The sequence below is a fragment of the Diceros bicornis genome, chromosome 7 (assembly GCF_020826845.1).
Source record: "Diceros bicornis minor isolate mBicDic1 chromosome 7, mDicBic1.mat.cur, whole genome shotgun sequence".
In the NCBI taxonomy this organism is placed as follows: Eukaryota; Metazoa; Chordata; class Mammalia; order Perissodactyla; family Rhinocerotidae; genus Diceros; species Diceros bicornis.
Genome location: NC_080746.1, coordinates 24,326,745 through 24,350,524, shown reverse-complemented (window position 1 = coordinate 24,350,524; position 23,780 = coordinate 24,326,745). Strand labels below are relative to the sequence as shown.

Sequence of the window (23,780 nt, the reverse complement as noted above, 5' to 3'; positions counted from 1 at the left end):
GCATTGTTCTCTTTGGTTATCGTCTTAGCCCGGCACAGATGGCCAGTCCATCCCGTGCTACGACGCTCCAAGAGACTTGAAATGTTACAACTTGCAACTCTCTCTGTGGGAGAAAGGCCAGTTCCCGGGAAAAGGCCAGTTCCTACCACATGGAAAGCAGCTTTATATTTCTTTGTGTGCTGGTGGCTATAGGTCAATGGAGCGGCCAAACATGGCTGTACTCATGTTAAGACAGAGGCTTGTTTGGCCAATCAGCCAAGTCCTATTTATTGTTCTTGTGAATCAGCTGAAGGCATTGCTTATCAGTAGGAACATGTCAAATAACATCAGGGGCACCATCTCTTCCCTGGCCACATGATTAATTTCAGAGATGCACTAAGGCCTTTTATGTATTGTTATTTTTTTTATTTTTATTTTTTATTTATTTATTTTTTTGTGAGGAAGATCAGCCCTGAGCTAACATCCACGCCGATCCTCCTCTTTTTGCTGAGGAAGACTGGCCCTGAGCTAACATCTATTGCCAATCCTCCTCCTTTTTTCCCCTTTTTCTCCCCAAAGCCCCAGTAGATAGTTGTATGTCATAGTTGCACATCCTTCCAGTTGCTGTATGTGAGACGCCACCTCAGCATGGCCAGACAAGCAGTGCATCGGTGCTCGCCCGGATCTGAACCCAGCAGCCAGTAGCAGAGCGTGCCCACTTAACCGCTAAGCCATGGGGCCAGCGCCTGTGTGTTGTTATCCAGAGTTTATTCAGATTTGTTGTTGGAACTGAGGTCCAAATCAAAGAGGGAGGAGAGAGAGGAATCTGTATTCCTTGAACTCTGCTAAGGGCTTCACTTACTTTTTCTCCTTAATTTACTCCTTACAACAAGTGTATAACTCAGTACCCCATGTTACAAATGGAAGACCTGAAGACCGGAAAGCTTAAGTGACTTTCTAAGTAAGTTTATACCATTAGGAAGTGGTGGAGACAGTTATTCTGACTCTAATATCCCTGGAGCCCCCTAAATCATAATGTGATAATTAAATGGATCTGCTGTATTTGTACATTTATTTTAAAACATATGGAATATTCAAACACAAGACAGTTATCTATTGCTGAATAATATTTTATTGGCTTAATAATTTGGGCCTGCCCTTAGCATTGATAAGCTTCAGCACTAGTCACAAGATTTTCATTCACTGGTAGGGAAACTTTCTTGTTTTAAAAAATTCAGTTAGAGAAAGGGCATCTACTTCTTGGGGGCTGCAGTGACAGCAGGCTTCTCTTCACGGGTGATGGGAATGGTGCGCTCCGGGCCAGAGGCCTGTTTCCTTGGTCCATTCACGGTGAGGACCCCATCAGATGACAGAGAGGAAGTAATGGCGAGAGGGTCCACATCAGCTGGGATCCGGTATTTCCTGTGGAACTCTCGGGAGATGAAACCGTGTTCATCCTAATCCAAGAGAACGAGGAAAGAGGCAGAGAGATAAGAACAGGAAATAGCACCACTTGCCTAGAACCAACACATCCTCCTTCCCCTTAGGTGTCACCAAAGGTCATGGCAACATGAGAGAAAGCTAAATAGCTGTTCTGTTTGGGGCTAAGATGAAGTTGCCTAGGTGGTCACTCCTACCGATGAGAGTCTGGGAAGTCTGAAACAGCCAAAACTTCACAGCTGTCCAAATCCTGAGGCATGGAAATGTTGAGGGGTATTTTCTAAAGGTTCAGATAAATGTTTGTTGGGTCTACAGGATTTGGAATATCATCTGGCATTGATGATCTGAGTCCCTGAGGAAATTGTTCTGACTCTCCAGGAATGTCTTAGAATGTTCCAGACCAAGAGGACTGCTGCTAGAAAAAGTTAAAAAATAAGACTCCATCCAGGGAGACTATGACCCAAACTTGAATCATTTGAGCGAACAAACAGCCTGAGGACCTCAAACTGTACTGTTTGATGCACAAGATTCGAGTTACCACTGATTGGTAAGAAGCAAACTCATTAAAAAACGCTCTCAGAAAATAATGAGAAGCTGTGCCATTCTTCAGAATTCTGCTGAAGGATAGTTGACTCCTACCCTTACACCTGCTGAATCTCAAGCATTTATCCAGACAGGCTCTCAGTTAACTGATTTCCACATGGGCTCTGGTGTATTAGGAGCTGAGTACGGTTCTGAAACTTAGGCAAACCAAGTAGTTCAGCATTAAGAGGGGCTAAGGAGAAGAGGATTCCTGAACATCTAAAAGAAAAGTCCCAAATTCAAGGGCCTTCAGGGTGCATGCAATTAACATAATTATGTAAAGCAACCAGGTGTCCGACAAGCACTATGCCTAAATCCATGGTCCTCAACCTAGACTGTACATTAGAATTACCTAGAGAGATTTTTAAAATGCTGATGCCTGGGTCCTACCCCTAAAAACTCTGATTTAATTGGTCTGGAATATGCTTGAGCATTGGGATTTTTTTTTAAATTCCCCTGGTGATTCTGAAGTGGCCAAGCTGAGAACCACTGGCTTAAATGGGAAGTTAACATCCCATCTACCCTATCTAAAGCAATCAAATCAAAACAACAAAGATCACTTCTCTGGCCAAAACAACAACAACAGGTCTATCCCGGTTCCAGACCCTATGGCTTAGGATGGGCATGTTGCCGGCCTCAGAGGCTGATGGCAGTGTCTGCTATACAGTATGCACTGAATGAATGAGCAGAAGAGAAAACAATCTACACACCTGGCGCTCTTCATGTTTCCCGTGCACCTCAATCGTATCTCCCAGCACCTTGACCTTGAGTTCCTCTGGGGAGAAGTGCTTCACATCCAGGTTGACAGAGAATCTGTCCTTCTCCAGACGCATCTACAAATAGCAAGGTGGAGAGGAGGGAGTAGGAGAAAAGATGGAAGGAATGTAGATTACACTAGTGCAGTCTCATCGTTCTGCAGACTTGCTTTCTGTCCAGGAGGTTTATCCTCCTCTTTTCGGCTAAAAATCCCTTTTTGAATAAACACAGCTCTCTGGTTCAAGGGAGCCACCACAGTGGTACCCAAGGCCCAAACTTTGTTTACAGGGACAGGGAAGATGACAGGCCACCCAGGGGACCAATCACAAGGATGGGTCTGGGCATGGCTTCTGCTGCCTCTCCCACCCCAATGCCCAGCCTTGTCATTTGTCTGTAAGACAAAGGCCCCTTCTTCTTGCTCAGGTTTCTGCCAAGTTTCCCACCCAGTCAATCTGGAATGTTCTGCTGGCCCTGATTTGTCCTTCCAAAGCCCTTGCCTACTTAGCTCCTGTTTACTCACACTTGAATATTTTTAAACTAGAGTGTTATCTATGATAGCTTCTGTCAACCTTATCTGTTCACCCCATTCTCCCACCCTCTTAGGACAAGTGGGGGTCCCAAGACTGGACCTACATTCTTTCCTCCTTAGGCTTGGACCCAGGCCAGTGCCCTGTCAGCCCTGAGAAACCCGGAAAATCACAGAAGAGGGAATAGAAAGGATGAAAATAGTGGTTGCTGTCTCCAGCTCCACGCAGTGGGGATGAAAAGCTCAGGATGAGCTAAGACTGTCTCCTGGCTCTGAAACTTCAGATAATAAAATTCATCAGGAGTATGAGGTATCAGAAGAGGTGAGCAAATGAGTCTGAAGGCAGGTCTTTCCCTGAGATCATTATGAACCAAACCAGAAAGGAGTATCGCACTTAGGAGATGGAGGATGATCTTCATCGCGCATGGGAAAAACGCAATAAGTAGGATACAGAGGAACATCAAATACAAACAGGTGACTGGGGGAGGGAGGCGTTAGTAACTTTATCTTTCTTCACTGCTGGACGCACAAGTGCCTAAGACCCTTAGACATAGCCAGATTTAGGCAGGGAGGAAAAGGAGAGCAGATGGAGATGTTTCCAGGAGGTTCCAGGAAGAACTCTCCTGTCCTGGCAGAGGGGAGACTTACCTCTGAGAGCCCAGTGTCAATCCAGCTGGGTGCCCGCAGGAACGAGGGCAGCCGAAGGTAGAAGGGACTCAAGGAAGTAGAAGTGGGGAAGAGATCAGACTCCAACAGGTGCTCTCCGAAGAACTGGTCAAAGAGGCGGCTGGGAGAGGGGAAAGGAAAGAAGGGGCGGCGGATCCACGGGTGGTGAATGGCGACGTCCATGGTGGCTGGGTGAATGTGGGGGGTCAGCTGGCTGGTCAGCTCCTTCAGCTGCAGCTACAGCCAGCCCCTTTATATACGCAGTCTTGTGAAGCTTCTGGAATGGTGATGTCAGGGGTTTTATTATCCCAGCTCACCGCCCGTTCATGGAGACTTGTGATTCGGGATTTGGCAGTGTGACACATACCCAGTACTCACTGAGCTAAGAAAAGAGAAATACAAACACGTCTGAGCTGGCCAGTGACTTGTCCTGGTCTTGTTTCACTAGCCTTCTGTCCACACCCAATGGCCCCTTGCCACCCCCCTTCTCTGGAGTTGGGACAAAGTCAGGAATCCCAAACAGGCAGCAGTGTGCCCCTCCTCCTCCTCTCCAGCCTAGCATGCCAGAGGAACCCAGCCAGCGACTATCTTGGGCCTGGGCAGGGACTGGAATCTTCCTAGGCTGGGCCCCAGGGACATTAACTCTTTGTGGGTTCCTAGAGGAGAGCAGTGATCACCAACATGTCAGTGCCATGCATCTGTGTAGTACCCTAGGTTGACCTGGGTTCAGGAGAGGACCCTGACATTAATCTGGGCAGGAAGACCCCTCATCCTACACCCCCAAAAAGGATAGAAAGTATTCTTGTATCTTTCACCTTACATGGCTCGCAGAACATTAAATCCATGAGAGCTTTATGAAGTAGGATGCAGAGTGCCTGCCACTGAAGAGGAGAAAAGGTGGTGTGGAAAATGTGCAAACTGTGAGGGTCTCAGCTAAGCCTCTCCAGGGCCTCTGGCACCAGCCTCCCCTCTGCAGCTCTCTCCCCAGCCAGGACCCCCAGCTGTCCTCTCAGGCCCCCTGCAACAGCTGAAGGGTGTGCGGGGGGGAGGGAACGGGGGTCCAGGCGCTGCTGGTCACATTCGTCGCTGGCACTCAGGGCCCGGGCTCCCCGCCCCTCCTCCCGAGGCTCGGCACTATTTTGGGTGGTGTAGACCCCGCCCCCACCTCCAAGAGAGCCCTGTCTCTCCAGGCAGCTGGAGGGGTCCCGCTGCGTCGCTGGGGCTGCACCTCGGACCAGGGCCGCCGACGCGTCTGCAGCCATGTCGGGCCGCTCGGTGCCACATGCCCACCCGGCCACCGCTGAGTACGAATTTGCCAACCCGAGCCGCCTGGGTGAGCAGCGCTTCGGAGAAGGTATGGCACAGACGCCACCCCCTTGCCTCCCACCCCCACCTCCTGAAATTCTGGGCTGACCTCCCAACGGTACTGGCCTCCACCCCACTCTGGGCTTAACTGAACTACTGGGGCAAGCCATCTCCCGCACCAGACTCCCCCTTGCCCCCCTCCAAGCAGAGCTCTTTCCCCTTCCTACTGACCTCAGTGCAGACTTGGAGCCCACAATGCTTTGAGACCTGCCCCCTGCCGCCCCTAGCGTGCCTTGTTCCCCTTCGGTCCACCCAGTCCCGGTTTGGTTTGCTCTCCTCCACCCCCACCTCGGTTCCTTTCTCAATCCCCTCTCCCCAGCTGCCTCCTAGCCGCTGTGTCCCCCTGCCTCCCCTTCCCTGCTTCTCCTGACTCCCCTCCTGCTCTCCCCAGTCCTCACCTCCTGATCTCCTCTCATTTCACCCCTGTTCCCCCTTCACGCTCCCTTATCCTGCCTCTTGCCTTCTCTCTCTCTGCCCCTCAGGCCTCCTGCCAGAAGAAATCCTGACCCCCACCCTCTACCATGGCTACTATGTCCGGCCTCGGGCTGCCCAAGCTGGGGAGGGCAGCAGGGCAGGGGCTTCCGAGCTCAGGCTCAGTGAGGGCAAGTTCCAGGCATTTCTGGATGTGAGCCACTTTACCCCAGATGAGGTGACTGTGAGGACTGTGGACAACCTGCTGGAGGTGTCTGCCCGGCACCCCCAGCGCCTGGACCGCCACGGCTTCGTGTCGCGAGAGTTCTGCCGCACCTACGTCCTGCCTGCTGATGTCGACCCCTGGCGGGTCCGCGCTGCTCTCTCCCATGATGGCATCCTTAACCTGGAGGCGCCTCGGGGTGGCCGACATTTGGACACAGAGGTCAATGAGGTCTACATCTCCCTGCTCCCTGCGCCTCCTGATCCGGAGGAAGAGGAGGAGGCAGCCAGAGTTGAGCCCTGAGTGCCACAGACCTAGCACCCTGCGAATTCCTTTCTATCTACTGCCGTGATACAAGCAGCTGCCCACCACCCCAGAGGTAGCAGCATCCTTGGGGAAAGGGAAAAGTGCATGGTCCACAATGTATGGTTTGGTCCCTTGGGACATGTGGTAGCCTTTGGTTTAGTTCTGGGTGGAGCTTAATAAACCCAAATCTCAGGGCCTTGTTTGTGCTGCTCCCTATTCTGTGGCCTGGAGGATGGGATGGGCAGGGGGAGAGGAGGTCAATAGCCAGCTAGACAAAATCTCCTCAGTTAGATGTGCCCAACGTCACAGCACCCTGAGCTCACACTTGCATGCTGAGATCACACCCGGAAGCTGACACTGGCTCCCCATCAAATTCCTAGCCATAATTTTCTCACAATGCAACAAAAGAGAGAGTGATCCTGGGAGGGAAAAGGGATATGCCATCCAAACAGCCCAGAGGGCACTGTCTGAGCTGGTGATTAGAGACACAAAAACAAGGGTCTCCAGACTGTCTGGCCTGTTTTGGATAGGGGTTGGGAAAATAGGTTTTGGCTGGAGAGAGTTGCCTAAAGCCCTGTTTTCCCATATTAAGGTCTGTCCACTGAAAATGGTCTCTGATTCTGAGGGACTAAGTGTGCATACACAGGGGCACACACACAGAAACCTCTGCCATTGTCACGGAACCCCAAAGTCTCCCCACCCTCTGCACAGGGGAGGCCCATGAAAAGAAAGCATTTGTTTCTAATCTTGGAACAACCCAAAGAGGAATCACTGCATCACCCCACCCAATCTGAGACTAAATGCAGGGGATCTAAGGCTATTGGTGTGGTGGTGATGGCCGGGGAACCTTCCTTTGGAAGTAGTCTTAATACTAGGGGTATGATGTGTTCAGGAAAGTCTAGTGGTCTGAGCCCTCAATTATTCTCTGTAATCAAGAGAGCATGTGTGTATATGATTTGAGGAGTGTCCAGAAGACCTCCCTGTCCCAAAATATATCTTTTACCAGGCTGTGGTGGATACCTGAAATTCTTCCATTAAAGTGGTTGATCCTTAACTTTGTTGGGTTGCAGACCCATTTGAAAATCTGACAAAAGCTATGGATTCTCTTACCAGAAAAATGCACATGCTCCCAAATTTGGTATACAATTTAGATAGGTTCATACAGCTCTTGAGATCCATTCATATGCCCCTCTTAGAGATCTGTGGACCCCCAGGATAAGAACCCTCACTTGAAGAATTCAATTTTTGGTTAAAGGATTGCCATCAATTAAAAATGATAGCATGCCTCAGAGAAGTAACTATTGATATATTCATTTGTTCATTCATTCATTCAACAAATATTTATCAAACCCCAAGTAATATACTATGGGGGATGCACATTGTAAATATAAATTATTAAAATTATGGTCTTTTATTGTCTACTCTCATGAATCTTAATACCTAGTTGAGAATAAAAAGAGTAAAGAAAGGATCCTACTCAGACTTCAACCCGAACAGCATCACATTGATCTGTTTTGTAACTGGAATTTTCACATGAGCTTTATTTAAAAGAAAAGATTCCCAGGGGCTGGCCTGGCAGCATAGCGGTTAAGTTCACGTGCTCCGTTTTGGCGACCCAGGGTTCTCAGGTTCGGAACCCTGGGCGCGAACCTACGCACAGCTTATCAAGCCCTGCTGTGGCAGTGTCCCACATATAAAGTGGAGGAAGAGTGGGCCCGGATGTTAGCCCAGGGCCAATCTTCCTCAGCAAAAAAGAGGAGGATTGGCAACAGATGGTAGGGGTAATCTTCCTCAAAAAAAAAAAAGAAAAGGAAAGAAAAGTTTCCTTAGCTAGAAAAAAAATGGAGGCCTCTGATTTAGTCCAAATCCCCATCCCATTTAAATTCTTTTAAGATTATTAGTCAACTTCTTTTGGGACATTTTGAGTGACAGAGAACTGAGAACTTCATAAAGTAGCCCAATTGATTTTCTTTTTGGACATATCTGTTACAAATTCTTCCTTCTATTAAACCAAAATCTGCATTTCAGTAACTTCTGCCCATTGGTTCTGGTTATGTTCAGAAAATAAAAGCAATCCTTCTTTCACTTAAGAGTCCTTCAGATATTTAAAGATAACCATTCTGTCCTCCTAAGGCTTCCCTTTCCCAACTAAACATGCCTAGTCCTTTTAACCATATCTTATAGGACTTTCCATCCTACTTATCACCCAGATAACTTTCTCTTGAACACACTGCCTTTTGACAACATAACTTGAAACTCAACATGTAGACATAAAATTATTATTTGAGTCGTGGACTGACTGGTACAGACTTCAGTGGAATAATCAATACCCTTGTTTATCACTCTAGACTTCTATTAATATTGCTTTAGGTGTATCAGGTTTTCTGGCTGCCAGAACACACTATTGGTTCCTTTGGAGTTTCTGGTCATATAAAATCTCTTAAGTGTTTTCCTTTAAATTAGAGAAAGTGGCTGGAAAGGGACCAGATTGTGGAGGGCTTTGAATGTCAAGCTAAGAAGTTTGGGTAACAGGACGAAAAGAAAATAGTTAATGGTAGAGTCCAGAATGGATTTCATGGCCATGAAATAAGATACTAGTGCAATGATAGAGCATAAGGTAATAATAAAATAAGATGTTTTACCATTTGACAATTAGCTGAGAATAAGAAGTAATAATAATAACAATAGCTAGGGCTTACTGAGAGCTTCCCATGTGCCAGGCCCTGGACTAGAGCTTTATACACATTATCTCTTTTAGTCTTAACCACAATCCTATACGGTTGTCACTCTTAATATCCCCATTTTTCATAAGGAAAGAATATGGGGAGGAGTGAAGAGTCCATGATACTTTCTCTGGAGTGCAGGGCTGAGTGGTAGGTCCTGACTACCCATAAGAGGCACAGAAATAACTGGGCATCTGTGCAAGACACTAAAGATGGGGGTGAGAGCACTGAAGACAAGCCTTACAGGTTTCATAAATTCTCCGGGAGCCCATACTTTCTACAGAGGAATTTGCTCAACTGCATCCTAGTTGCTGTTGAGTGTGGAATGGGTCTTACTTTGGGTCACTGGAAGGAGAAGCTGAGCTGTGTAAGCGGAGATTCTGTAGCTCAGTACTGGGGATGGGGAAGTGAGTGGTTAAGAAGTGCTGAAGCCATTTCAATCATAGAATCATATGATTTTTGACCAGAAAGGAGATTAGGTAATGAGTTCAGTTCTCCATTTTACAGTTCTAGAAAAAAGTGATTTGCTCACATTAATTCCAATAGCAAACGAGAATGTAAAAGGAATCCATTTCCCTAAATTTAAGTTTCCAAGAGACTCCAGTATTCAAACCCAAATTCTGGACAGGGATAATAAGAAACTGATGCTGATTACCTTGAAAGTGAAACTCAATTAAACCTGAGTAGTGCTGGGGAAACATAAGGTAAGACTCTTTACTCCATTATAGAGGATGTATGTATTTCAATGACAGTGTGATGTAGTGGAGAAACATTTCCTCAGGAAACCCAGAACCCTTTTCTATCTCAGCTTTCTTTTCACTGAAGCTTGAAGCTCAAAGTTCACGGCTTCATCAAAGCAGTTCCAACTCCTCAAGGTGAGCTGGGTCCCACCTGGAGCCCGTGTATGTTGTTCTACCCTTTGGCTGGGAGCAGTCACCTGGGAATCCTTCCAGCAGGTGGCTTCCAAAGTCCAACCTGCTAGGTTGAAATCTGACACTGACAGAGACTCCCTGGGAGCTGCTACTGAAAGCTAAACCGGGAACCAGGAAATGCACAAGCCTTTTTATGTACAAAAACAGCTGGGCTCCCTCTGAGACAGAGCACCATGGGAAACCGGCTCTGCTGCGGGGGAAGCTGGTGAGTAGGGGCAAATGGTGGAGGGTAACCTCTGTAGGTGGACATGGAGGCCCTGAGAATAAGACAGAGCCTGCAGATAGTTCTCTGCCAACCTCCCACTGCCACCTTCCTCTGCCTGGCACCTCCGGGTGCCAACAGCAGAGCAGCACCTCCTTCTGTGCTCTGTCCTTTCAGAAGACCTCAGAAAACACAGCCAAGCCAGCTGTCTGTAGAATGGCCAGAGGAGGGCTGGAATGGTGAATTGGCATTGTTTCTCTTTGTCCTCTTCCTCGCCTTTCCCGTCTCTCCCTTCCCTTCTCTAGTTAACGATAATAATTGTAGCATTTGAGAGCTTACTATGTGCCAGGCACTTCATAAACAATCTCATTTAATTTTCCCAACAATTCTGAGGGAGGTGGCCTTACTCCCATTATATAGCCAAGAAGCCGAGGCTCGGAGAAGTTAACTAACTTGTCCGAGGTCACATGGCTACTAAACAAATAAATCAAGATTCCAAACCAGGCCTATCTGACTTCCAATCCCACACTTTTAACCACTACATAATGCTGCCGCCCAAATCAAGCAAATCAACTTTGGAGAAATATTTATTTAAAAGGGCAGAAGTGGGGAGAAGGAAGCTATCCATGGGACATTCACAACTTTCACACTTATTTGCTCTGTGACCTTAGGCAAATCCTGTAACTTCTCTTTTTCCTCATATGTAAAATATAGATAACATGACCCCTGTTGTTTAGATCACAAGTTTGAAGAGCAGAGGATAGGTGAAAGCCTCATAATAAATTATTAGTGGTGTCTTTCCTGTTCTTTCCCAGAGTTGTCATCACTATAAACTCCTGGACCTGGTTATATCCTGTCCACTACCTTCTTAGCTATACCATCCCCCACCTGGGTCAGTCTTGAAGATGTCTTGTTTATGAATAAAGCATTATTATATTTAGAGAGATAGGTGAGGTACATTGAAAAGTGCATATGATTTGGAGTCAGTACATTGGATTCAAGTCCTGTTCCTACTACTTATTCATTTATCCATTCATTTATTACACAAATATTTTTTTGACCATCTATATGTACCAGGAATAGTGATAGATGCAGAAGACATAGTAATAATAGGAAATTTGGTACCTAACTTCTTGAGTAAGATACCGAGGTTCTAGGGCCTTAGTTGACCCATCTGTAAAATAGGAACAATCATATGTGTTTCCCAGAATGTTCTCAGGATTGAAAAAAACAAACAAAAGCACTTTTTAAACTCTGAGATGTCACACAAACATAGGACATCTAGAAACATATAAAAGCTTCTAGGAAAGGGGGTGTAACAGCTTCATTCACTCCCTTTCTTCCCAAGTCTTCATATTCTTCATTTTTAGTTATTTCTTCCTCTGATGGTGGTAGTCACAGTAGTCAGCTTTTGCTGTCGCTCGTCATATGCAATGTACCAAGCTGAGTATTTTACGTTTATTATTTTATTAAATTCTCACAATAATCCCATGAGGTTTAGGTTCTATTATTATCCTCCTTTTATTAATAAGAAAACGGAAGCCTAATGAAGTTAAAAACTTGCTGAAGGTCACATAGCTAGTCTGATACCGTAAGTCTGACTCTAGAGCCTGGCTAGAAACACTACACCAGATATTCTAACCAAAATATATTTTTTTCCTCTTAAAATATTAGTAGGACTGGATAAATATATTCTCTATTTTTCATTATCTCAATAAACTTCCAGAGACTTAAAGATACTGTGATAATTGAAGAGATTTTTATTTTAAAATATTATTTGTTTTATTTTCTGATTACAAAAGTAATACACATTCACTGTAGAAAATTTGGAAAAAACTGAAGAGCAGAAAATGAGAAGCAACCATAAATATAAGCACCCAGAAATGACATGAATATTTTAGTATATTTCCATGTAATCCTTTTTAAATGCCTATGTACATAGTTTTTATCCCCAAACATATTATCCTTTTATTAACTTAATAAAGAGTAATTTTCCATGCTATTAGGTGTTCTTCCAACATCTTTCTTAAATGGATGTATAATGTTCCATCGATTGGAGATGCCATTTATTTAATCAGTTCCTAATGTAGGACATTTAAGATATTTCCTATTTTTTGCAATTATAAATAATGCTACAATGAGCATCCATATTTGCACCTGTCTGATTATTTCTTAGGATAGGGAATTGCTACATCAGAGGGTATACAAATTTATGTTTAAGGCTTCTTATACTTACTGCCAATTGCATTCTAAAGAGATTGACCCAATTTTTATTTTTGCTACCAATATAAGAGAGTGCCCATTTAGTTTCCTTAATTCTGAGCTAAAAATAAAATCCTATCACCTATGAGTCTAACTGAATATTCTGTTTGGGTTGTGTCCAGGCATTGTGCAATATCCAATTTGGGAACAGACTCTGTTCACTAAAATTGGGTCTCCCAAGTCTATGTTATTCTAGAATTAATATTCTCTTTATCCATTTAAGTAGAAGTAAGTAGGAAGGCAGTAGTGATGAGGGGCAAAGAATGAGAGGCTAGGATAAGGCTATGACTAGGCAGTGGTATGAGAAAGGAGCTGAAGTGGCAGAGGAGGAAGTAGAAAGACCCAGAAGGGGCTTCAGAGCTTTTCTTCCGAACCACCTGTTCAGATGGAGACTCTAACTGCTCTTAACTCAGCAAGCTGCATTAAAACCAAAAATCAAACCAAAACACAAACTTCTGTCAGATATGTGCGGAAAAATCCTGATTATTCCACACCAGTAAAATAAACGTGATTTAGAAGTTTCCCTCCCTCTGTTTATTTTTATTTTTTTGTTTATTTATTTTTTTGTGAGGAAGATCAGCCCTGAGCTAAGGTCCATGCTAATCCTCCTCTTTTTGCTGAGGAAGACCGGCTCTGAGCTAACATCTATTGCCAATCCTCCTCCTTTTTTTTTCCCCCCAAAGCCCCAGTAGATAGGTGTATGTCATAGCTGCACATCCATCTAGTTGCCGTATGTGGGACGCGGCCTCAGCATGGCCGCACAAGCGGTGTGTCTGTGCGCGCCCGGAGTCGGAACCCGGGCCGCCAGTAGCGAGCACGCGCACTTAACCGCTAAGCCATGGGGCCGGCCCCTCCCTCTGTTTATTTTTAATTAGTGAAAGAAGGAAACTTCCTTGGGGAGACAGAAGTCAGACAAACAGGGTTGGCTCTCGTGAGAGTCTGAATTGTGCTAGCAAGAAAAAGCATCCGGAGTAAGCCCCAAACTATTCAGCCTATTTCCTCAGACAAGTGTTGTTTCTCTGGCCATCAAACAGTTGACAATCACGTAGACACACTGGCTCCATCGGGGACCCCAGGGGCTCAGGAATGAATATAAGAGGTCTGTCCTGGAGCAAGGGTGGGGTAGCTGAGTCACTCACCAAATTCAGAGCTCCCTGTGCTGTGGACGTTAAAGGTTAAACCTCTCTCACTTTCTCTGTTAATTAAAAACAAGGACAGGGAAGCACGGAGGGAGTCACCTGTTAGGAAAATGCTGTGAGGGGCCCTAACTAGTTAGCCTTGGTTGTGGCAGCTTCTGTAACTCCCAGAATGAGAACCCCGGGTTGGCAGAGACCCTGAAAGAAAAGTGCCAAAGAAGAAGCAAGAGGGTGTTTGAATCCAGGAATATCCCATTATTTGGCAGGTTTCCCTTACCCTCTGCTGGGATTAGCCCGTTAGACAATCCCAGAATAGCCCTCAACCCAGCTACATCCCTGGCACATAGTGCCTGGGGCTGTATTTTGGGTTTGGTTATGTCAGTTGTACCACTCCACCTTCCAGAACTATCCTTGGGAGAGGTGTGGTACCCTTGATAAATGCTTTGGGGCTGGCTTAGGGTGAATCTTTGTTAGAGGGAGGTGAGGGAAGGTCATCCCAGATTGTTAAGGAGACCACAGAGCAAATGATGGAGGGAAGACAGAGGCCAGGGCTCTTACACATGGGTGATCTGTTTTTTCTTTCACAGGAGCTGCCCATCAACTTTCCAGAGGAAAAAGAAAATGGGTAATTGGTGCTGTTGGTGTTGGGAGAGTTGGGGCGGGAGCAAATTAGAGAAAAGAAGATAATAGAACCGGTGTCTTTGGAAAAGACATAAGGGTGGAAAAGAGGGAGTAGCCTTGGAAGGAACAAAGGGAGATGCTACACCAAAGAGAATCTTTAGGTTACCGGGTTGAAGACCAGCTCTGAAACTCTGGTCTCATTCTTCCCATTATCTCTGAGTGGCAAGGTTGGTTGCTTATTTTGTCATTCATCCAGCAAAAATTTACTGAGCACTTATATTGTATGTGAGGTACTCTGCAGTGTCCAAAGGAGGCAGAGCGGCACAAGAGGAAGGACACAGTGTCTCAGCCCTATAAGAGCTGAAAATCAAGTTTGAGAGATAGATATATGTAAACAAGTCATTGTAATGCCATCTACCAGCGCTAAAATAGATGCATACTCCTCCCGTTGGGGAATGGGAGATAACACCAATGTCGAAGGAATCAGCAAGTTCACAAGTTGAAAGAGGAGCAGGGAGGAAAGGATATTTTAGGCAGGGGAATTACCTCATGCAGAAAAAAAAGAAAGAAAACAGAGAGAAGAAACAGGCTTGATTGAAAGTGACCAATTGTTTGGTGTGGTTGAGCACTTACCACATTGCACTGTGATATTCTGTATACTTATTTGTCTCCCCTAGTAGACTGTAAGCTCCCTGAGATAGAGGAAACAGCCTATTCATCCTTCGATCCCCAGAATGTGGCACAAAGCCTGGCATATAATGGGCTCTCAACATATATTTGTTGAATTATGTTAGGGGCCGGTGAAAAACAAGGATGGAAGATATTATGGGAAGATTGTGAAAGGGCCAGATTGCATACCCTGCTAAGGAGTTTCAATGTGGGAATGGTAGAAGTGAAAGAGGCAGGGAGATTAGTTAGAAGCCCACCATAGTAGTCTAATAGGGATTCAAAGAGGGCAATCTCAGTAGAGACAGGGAAGAGAGAATGGATTTAAGTCGGATTTCTTCCTCTCAGGGAGCCAAGGAAGACGAACACTGAAGCAGCATCAGCAGCAGATTGGCACCAAGGTGATGACAGGCCTCGGTCCCCTCCAGAGGGCTGCTCACACATGGGATCCCAGGACTCAGCTTGTTCATCCTGGGACAGACACATCTCAGTTATCTGTAGAACTTGCTGATTCTGCCCATCCTCCTCTGCCCCCCAAAGGAGCAAAGCGAAGGGACCTCAGTGTAACTGACCCTGCATTGGAGGTGAGGGGCAAAACCAAGCCAAGAACCTCCCTTAATGCTCTCCCTTCCTCTCAGGGCCATGACACAACAGGACATACGTCCAAGCGGGTGTTAGGGCAGCCTGCATCTCAGGAGAGGAGTCAAGGCCTCAGGTCGGAGGAGAGCAGCTTACATTACGCAGACATTCAAGTGTGCAGCCGTACCCAGCCACGTTCTGCCCGGGAGGTGAAGCATCTGCAGTTAGAAAACGCTACAGAGTATGCAACTCTTCGCTTCCCCCAGGCCACACCCCGCTATGACAGCAAAAACGGGACCCTAGTGTGAGCCTTGGGGAGGAAGGATCGGTTTCCATCATTTCACCACTACTCCTGGGGAGAATCTCCTGCTTTGGGGAATTGGCTGGTGGCCCACGGGACGGCGACCATGTTTTAAGCTTAAAGACTCCAGAGCCCTTGGAATTTTGAGTGTCCCTAGTCTTGCTCTCTCCCCTATTCCTCTCTCTTATTTGCCACCGTTAGCTTGAAGTTGTATTTGGGTTAGCTAGGGGTGGATGGAGTTCCACAAAATGAGGGGGCTAGATTGAGTGTACAGGAAAGGAGGTTTTTGATCCCTACTTTTGTTCCTGCTCTCAAAAAAAGTGCAGAAAGAACAGATTACCCCTTAAGCACTTAGCTAATTTTGTTGGACTTAATTTAACGGTATCTCTTGTACACAACTTAAACTCCAAAGTTGAAGAAGAGATGCTCTGGAAAAGCATTCTGAGCTCTTGTACACAGCCTCCAGGGCTGGCGTGGGCAATTTCCTCAGTGGGTGGGTCGGGGGTCCCAGACCTAAAGAGACAAATGAGGGGAGGGGCTGAGGCATGGAGGGAGAACGCTTGGACCGTCAGTTACAAGGACCTGAAGTCACTGATACTGACAGCACCGCGTGGCCCAGAAACTCCCCTTGGCTGGACTGTTGGCTCTCGCACGTGCAGAGCCGCTAGGATCAATAAATCGCGCAAGGAACACGCCTGGTGCGTTTTCTAGGGCGGGGGTTCTGCGTGCTCTGCGTAAAATGAGGGGGCTAAGTTGAGGTGAGCTCAACCTAAGGGCGGTCCGGACGTCCAACCGCTTCGCCCGAGGCGGAGGGGGTGTGGTTTGGACGGACAGGAAGCGGTCTCCTATCTGCCGTAAGCCGAGCTCTCTGGGCGGGGTCCGGGTCGGCAGGAGGCGTGTCTGCACAGGCAGGGGGTGGGGTTCCGGCCGGCAGGAGGCGGGTCTGCAAGGCAGGGGGTGGGGTTCCGGCCGACAGGAGGCTGGGCGGCTCAGCAAGAGGCGGGTCAGGACGGGCAGGGGGCGGGTCAAGGCCGGCAGGGGTCGTGGTCTGGGCCGTTAGGAGGCGGGCCTGGAAGGCAGGGGGCGGAGTCTAGGACGGTAGGAGGCGGGGTCCTGGCCATCAGGAGGCGCGGTTCAAACTGGCAGGGGGCGGGGCCCCGGTCCACTGGAGGCGGGCAGGACCTGCGCGGGCCTCCGCGTCACCATGGCAGCGGGAACGCAGCTGCGACGCTATAGCAGGAGGAGGCCGTGCTCAGAAGAGCTGGAGACTGAGCTGCTGAACCAGACGGATCGATGATTTAAGAGGTAGGTGCTGAAAGGTGGAGGGTACCTGGGAAGTGTTATTACCACCGGTTGAGCATACAGGTCAGAACTGGGGACACACGGAAGGACGAGGGTGGGGTGGGAACACGGAGGAGGAAATTTCAGGTTCCGAACCCGCTCCAAGCTGACAGATCTTGGTGTGCCGTTCCTGATTCAGACTTTCAGAGCTTGGAGACAAGTGGAAATGCACTTCCCTTTCTCAATCTGTACCCCATCCTCCACAAATACTGCTGCCCCTGGGTTTGTCCCTGAGAGGAACTATTCCTTAAGATGGATAGAGTACTGAAAATGGAATCGCAGCACAAAAAAGTTAGTAATAATAGTATCGACTTCATAGAGTGTTTGTGAAAACTTAAGGCACTTGGTACAGTACATAGTATGTAGGCAAATTTTGGCTTCCATTATCATCATCATCACCACCACTCTTTTCCTGGCTGTTCTCCGGCACTGACTTAGTGCAAGTGGATTCAGAAGAGGTGGCTAGAAAACTGCCTCCACCACTAATTGGCAGAGCAACTCCCTAGCCTATTTCCTATTAGCTGGGGGTAATAAAATGAACTCTGTTTCCAATAAGATGAAGTAGGTGCTAGCACTTTGTAAACTTAAAGTGCTGTATAAAATTTTCTGCCTTAGAACATAAATGCTGCCTTTCTAGGTTAAAACTGAATTCCTGAGGATGAAGGGAAGTGCGGGTCAAAAGCAGAGCTCCCACTATTTCTTCTGATTGTCTTCGAAATCTTTCCTATGGTCTTTGACTGATAAATGTAGGGAGAAAGGAAAATGCATCCTTGCTATTGACTAATGATGGGGAAGCATTGCTCTTTATTACTATTAAAACCTAAGTGACTAGTTTTAAAAATGCCATTGGGATAGCCCTGTTGTAATTATAACATCTTAGGCTGAATTTCCTGCTAAACGGGGTCCTATTTCTGATACTTCTAGGTGAAGTATCAGTTGGTACCTTAAGTTGGTAGGTTTGGGGCAGTGGCCTGACCCTACTAGATTGGTTTAGCTTTTGGAATTTTTTTTCTGTCCTGTATTTTTGCACATTTCTCCCTCTCTTATCTTAAGGAGGCCCTGATCCGGCTCTTCTAGGGACCTGAAGATGGGGACCCAAGTGGTTAAGAGACTGTGTAATTCCCTGCTGCCGTCAGAGTTCCCAACACCCTCTGTAAGTTTCTGGTGTGCTCTTGAGAGGAGTGTGATGATATTAATGGCATTTCAGTGCAGTTCTACAACTAGGGGATTTCTCCATCACGACTCAGATCCTGGAACAAAATTGTAATATATTTGCTTTCTTTTCTTGCTTCCCCTTCTTGTGGAAATTCTAGTTCACTTGATTCATTATGTTTTTCTGGAATTAATAAAATTAGGCAGAGGTTGAAAAATTCTAGCAATTAATAACATATGCATTGTTTAAAAGATTTAAATAATGTTTGTTATAGAAATAATACATGTTAATTATAGAGCATTTGGGAAATATTGCAAACCATGATTTAAAAAACAACATAATCCTCCCATCCAGAAGCAGTCACTGTTAATATTTTAGAATATTTTCTTCTAGTCTTTTTTTCTATGTATATTCTTTAAATATTTGAGATCTTATTATGCACACATTTTTTGACTTTGCTTTTTTAATTTAATGTCTGTTAATATGAAATTGTTAAAATGTTTGTTTTAATATGGGTACAAATGTTTGGTAAACATTATAATGGCTGTAATTTTCTTGACCATTCCTCTGTTGTTTGATTTTTAGGTTCTCCTCCCCATTGTAAATAACTGATTGATTTTTTCATTTAAGGCTTTTTTTTCTTATGGTAGAGTCCTGGAAGTAGAATCCTTAGGTCAAAGGATGTGAACATTTTAAGTAATAAGTTATCTTTTAAAAGAAGAATTGTGGTGTCAGATTTTGTATACATTCTTCAGAAGGCAGAGGGACATCAGTTGGGAGATAGAAAGGTCCTTGATAGAAATCTGGCTACCTCTTGCAATGAAACGCTGGGTTTGGCAGAAAGATTATTTCATGATAGTCTAATTAGTAATGTGGAGCCCTAACACATTATGAATGGCAGTCCTGAGGCATGAGGGCATTTACCCTGTTTTCATAGTCGAGAAACTCAAGGGTCACTTCCAAAATATCCACCAGATGTCGCTAGTCTTGATCTAATTTTTACTCACAGGATAGCTGGCAGATAACTTTTGAAATATGAATTTAAAAAATTCATGTAGAATATATTTGCATATCTGCTTTGGTACAGTTTATATTAAGCACTAGCATCTGGTGATTACTTTGGCGACATCCTACTCGGTCTCTCACCATTCTGTCTCTTTTTTCCTTTTTCTACCCACTCAGTCTGTCACACTCACCCTGTACACTTGGTCCCCACATACTAATATTGGATTCTTAGTTTTACTAGTCTTCGTTTTACTATTCTTTCTTTCAGTCTTGTTTCTTGGTGTGTGTGTATTTATGTGTAACTGTGAGTTCTTGAAGTTTTTGCTAAAAGAATAGGACCTGGCATATAATGACATATAATAGGTGCTCAATGTATATTTAATGACAGAATACCTTGATGAAAGAGAGGAAAATGTAAGAGGAAAATGTAAAATGATACCAGAAATTATTTATATTTGTCTTGGAAATACCATAAAAGAGACAAAGAGTCACATTCCTAAATCAACTGTAATTAAGTGCTAAATGACACAGTATAAAGCATGCTATGACCTTTGAATTTTAAAGAGAGGAAGAGTCATACGTTCATTCAGCCAATATTTATGGAGCGTTTACTATGTGCCAGGAAATATTCTTGGTTCTGGAGATAAACCAGTAACAAAACATACAAAATTCCCTACTCTCATAGAGCTTACATTCTGGACAAGGGGAGGCTGACAATAAACAAATAAACAAGTAAATGTAGATTATGCAAGATGGTGATGACAGCTAGGAAGAAAAATAAAAATAAGTCAGGCAAAGAGGTTTGGGAGTGCCCAAGTGAGAGGGTGTTGTCATTTTAAATAGGGGGGTCAGAGAAGGCCAAAGAAAGTGACATTTGAGCAGGAATGAACCATGGGTCATCTCAGAGATGAGTGATCCAGACAGATTAAGATCACATCTGTCTTGATTTTAACAAAATCAAGAGTGGTCAGAGGAGTTTCACGAGGAAGTGGAACTTGAACTAGGCATAGTGAAGATTGGCCTAGAAGTGTGGGACATTCTAGGCAGAGGGACAGTTGTGAATCCATGGAGGTGAAAATGAGCCTTGTAAATCTGTGAGACAGTGAGGAGCCTGCTAACCTGAGCACAGGCAGTCTGGGGGGAGGCCTTAAGAGCTGGGCATGAGGAATTTATATCTGACAGGCTAGGAAAAGGGAGTGTTTGAAGACATTTGAGCAGTTGATCAGCAAGATGAATGTATAGTCTAAGGAAGATTAAAGGGTGCAGACTGGCAGAAAAAGCAGTTTAGGAGCCAGGACCCGTTTTGGACTTTCGCAGGTAGATGTGAGCCCTTCTGTGTATATTTATGCTGATGTCTCTGAAGAGAAATGCAATAGAAATTTAAACATATGTTACTGCCAAGGAACTTGCTAATGTGAGAAAACAAAAAGATTAAGAAATTATTTCAGAGAGTCATTTAAAACATTTCCATTGACAATTTTAATTATTTGTTTCTTCACACTGCCTTTCTGCTTCTTTATATTCATTAATGGTTGCCCATAATAGATGTGTTAAATTTTACATAGGTGTGAATTTCACACATCTTACTTCTACATAGAGAGAAGTCACAGTCAATATTTTCACCAAATGACAGTTCTGTTTAAGACTCAAAGTCTTACTTAGGCTAACATGTTATTATCTGTATTAATATAAGTGATGAATGAGTTTGCCAATGTCTCCTTCATTCATTCATTCATTCAACTAAAAACATTTACTGAGTACCTTCTATACTGCAAGCATCATATAAAGTATTGCATAATGATTAAGACAGTGGACTTTGGCTTCACCACTTAGTAGCTATAGGGTCTGGGGCAAATTACTTATCCTCCAAACCTCCCTTTCTTCATATCTAAAATGAGGATAATAAAAAAATCTACTGTTTATGGTAATTGTGACCACCAGATGAGCTAATTAATGTCTGTAAGTGCTTAGTACAGGGCTTGGCACAGAGTAAATGCTCATTTTGCTATTATTGCTGTTGTGTATAGATATTTGGGTAGCTTTCAGTTGGTGAGGGAAGTATCTGCCGTTATTGTTAAAATAATGCAGGACTGAGGAAGCCTGGTATAATTTCAGAAATCAGGCAGCAAGGCAGAGATATGCAGAAAGCAGGTGGTTGGACACTCTGCCTCTCCTTCCAGGCAGAGTGAATCACAGGCCCGCAGCCGTGGGAGTGGTTCCAGCTACCTGGACTGACTTGCAGTTTTCTCATGTATCAGCACTACGGGATGCAGATTGTTGTCCTAGTTATTCCTAGTTCTTTTAGCTAACCCACTTATTCTCTCAGCTCTTATGTTGATATCACAATAGGGTAGGATGGAGAAGATAGAAGGAATAGTAAATGTTAGTGTTGCTTAGAGCTCAAGCTCAATGCTTAACCCGGGCCACTTTCTAAGGCAGACCATGATAAATACGGTGAACGTATCTTCTGAGCAAAAAAATGAGATTATATGGTCCAACAGGAATTTTGTGCTTTTTCCAAGTGTGACAGGCAGACTATATGTGAAAATATTATAATTTTTGGAACATTTCAATAGCTCTGTGGGGACAATGGAACAGAATATTTTGAAATTGTACTATCTAAATGAATTGAAATGCCATTTAAATTTTAGTTCCATATTTGCATTAGCCACATTTCAAGTTTTCAGTAGCCACACGTGGCTAGTGCCCACTGGATTGGGCAGCACAGATATAGAATATTTCCACCATCACAGAAAGTTCTGTTGGACACCACTGCTATAGAATGCGTGGTTAGTATTATTATAGACTTTCAGGGAATACTGCAATCTTGGACCATATGCCCTATAATAAATCTTGTGTCCATTTACCACAATTCTCTCTAATTCATCCAGCATGCTGTGAGGTGCAGGGCAAATAGCACAGGGCTGGGTCTCAGAGGTCTTTGGTTCAGATCTTAGCCCCCATACAGACCTGCTGAGTGTGAGCACCTCTGCTAGCCTTGGCTCCTTCATCTGTGAGATGAGAGAGTTGGGCCACGTGAGATCTTTTTTTTTGGAGCTTTAAAATTCAGTGATTTAATATCTTTCCCCAGGAACAGAGCTCACAGGTCCTACTTTGATAAATGACTTGTTGGAGAAACAGTGACTTCTTGGTGTAGATAACTGTCATCAAGACCTCCCTCTGATGTCTCAATATTTTCTGCTGTGTCCAAAGCATGCTAGGCTAACAAATCAGAATCCTCTATCCAGGGATCTACCAACTCGGTGTTTTGGTTTTGCATCACTATGCATGTAGATGTGTTAGGTGCAATTTTATGCTGTTGGAAGTTGCATACTTCTCTTTAAAAAGGGCCTTGTTGCATTAACATGGGTTAGTGACTCACCTGAGAGTGTTACATCATGAACTGTGGTCACAGTGAAGGGAGTTCTTGGCAGCTAAATTCCCAGCTAGATTATGAAGGACAGTGGTCTTCTGACTTGTGGGTGGCTGAGGTTCAGTTTGATTGGGTGTCACGGCTTTTCCCCAGCCTTAGCCAGAGCTGAACTCACAGCATTCAACCAGCAGCAGCCACTGAACACCTCTACCGACCTTCTGCTTCCTGCTTGCTGTGGTCAGAGGGAGGTGTGTCTTTTCTCAGAAGCATCTTTGTGTTTAGCAGCTTTAGACATTCAGGCAAGATGTAGCTAGTTCTGGCTGCTCCACATAAGGATTTTCTTTTTCTCTAGTGACCTGAAGAGGAAGCCATTAAGTTGAATAAGAGCTATTACTGACTTTTCTTGCGAAGGTACTAATGGGGATTTGGGGAGGGAATAGGGGCCTCCTGCAAAATCGTGAGTGTAGAGTCCTAGCTCTTCCAACTGCCTCTGCTGCTGACCAGCTGTGTCCTTGGGCAAGCCCTTACCACTCTGAAAACCCTTCCCCCCAATCCAGGATCACGAGGTGTAACATAATATGAGTGTTCTTTCAGCTTCCAATTTTCCTATAGAAACAAGAGTGAGCACTGAGAGTACAAATGACTAGTGTTTTTAAAAATAATCAAGGCTGTGACGTGAATAACTAGAAACAGGGGAATAGCTCTCTGTTTCACTTGAGGAAGCTTTTGCTAACTCTTTCAAAAGCACCAGGACATTTTTGTGGTTATTGTAATTAAAACCCATTTAATTAATTTAAAACTCATTAAAAATACAGGTTTTATATTTTAGCAGTTATTTTAAAAAGAAAGAAAGAAGTTTTTTTTTGGTAAAGCCTTGGTCATCCTTGGTTTACCTTTCATGTTTCTGCTGTGATTCTGTGTTGTTGTTCTGTGTGTTGTGTGTGTTCTGTGTGTTGCTGTTCTATTAAATGTGTCCTAATACCATCAATAACTAAAGTTCTCTCTATTCTCTTTTTGTTCTCTCCTTCTAGATGGTTCTTCTCTTTCTCTTTTTCTTCTCTCCCTTCTGCTTCCCCTTCTTTAGCCTAACCTTACTGTCCAGGCCCCAAGTGCAAAGAGGTTGCTGTTTTCAGCTGGGGGTCGGGGGGAGAATCTTATGAGTCACTCCCCTTCCCACCCACCTTGTGGTGGGGTACTTGCGGCCTTCGATCAGCGTGTGTGTGTGTGTGTGT

General features: G+C 44.8%; 4 protein-coding genes across 7 annotated transcripts in view; 3 read left to right on the top strand and 1 right to left on the bottom strand.

Moving 5' to 3' along the window:
- Window positions 1-1,099: 1,099 nt before the first annotated feature.
- Window positions 1,100-4,393, bottom strand: CRYAB (crystallin alpha B). Its single transcript, XM_058544506.1, has 3 exons — window positions 3,932-4,393; window positions 2,712-2,834; window positions 1,100-1,436 (listed from the first exon to the last, which is right to left on the bottom strand). The coding sequence occupies exons 1-3, from the start codon at window positions 4,130-4,132 to the stop codon at window positions 1,233-1,235; spliced, it is 528 nt and encodes a 175-aa protein (XP_058400489.1). The 5' UTR covers window positions 4,133-4,393; the 3' UTR covers window positions 1,100-1,232.
- Window positions 4,394-5,143: 750 nt separating this feature from the next.
- Window positions 5,144-7,654, top strand: HSPB2 (heat shock protein family B (small) member 2). The gene is made up of 2 exons (XM_058544505.1): window positions 5,144-5,303; window positions 5,797-7,654. The coding sequence occupies exons 1-2, from the start codon at window positions 5,210-5,212 to the stop codon at window positions 6,249-6,251; spliced, it is 549 nt and encodes a 182-aa protein (XP_058400488.1). The 5' UTR covers window positions 5,144-5,209; the 3' UTR covers window positions 6,252-7,654.
- A 2,254-nt stretch (window positions 7,655-9,908) lies between these two features.
- Window positions 9,909-16,553, top strand: C7H11orf52 (chromosome 7 C11orf52 homolog). Of its 2 annotated transcripts, XM_058545232.1 has the most exons (4): window positions 9,909-10,114; window positions 14,097-14,134; window positions 15,145-15,197; window positions 15,435-16,553. In XM_058545232.1, exons 1-4 carry the CDS (start codon window positions 10,083-10,085, stop codon window positions 15,681-15,683), a joined length of 372 nt encoding a protein of 123 aa, XP_058401215.1. In that variant the 5' UTR covers window positions 9,909-10,082; the 3' UTR covers window positions 15,684-16,553. The 2 variants fall into 2 exon arrangements, with proteins under 2 accessions (XP_058401215.1, XP_058401213.1); XM_058545230.1 differs by having other exon boundaries at window positions 9,913-10,114; window positions 15,145-16,553.
- A 335-nt stretch (window positions 16,554-16,888) lies between these two features.
- The window catches only part of DIXDC1 (DIX domain containing 1), a 65,818-nt gene continuing 58,926 nt past the window's right edge, over window positions 16,889-23,780 (top strand). The window contains exons 1-2 of one of the 3 annotated variants that reach the window (XM_058545215.1): window positions 16,889-16,981; window positions 18,071-18,170. In XM_058545215.1, coding sequence (XP_058401198.1) covers window positions 18,105-18,170 — 66 coding nt within the window. In that variant the 5' untranslated portion in view covers window positions 16,889-16,981; window positions 18,071-18,104. Of the gene's footprint in view, window positions 16,982-17,960; window positions 18,171-23,780 lie in introns of those variants that run through there. The other 2 variants (XM_058545211.1, XM_058545212.1) reach the window with 2 other exon arrangements.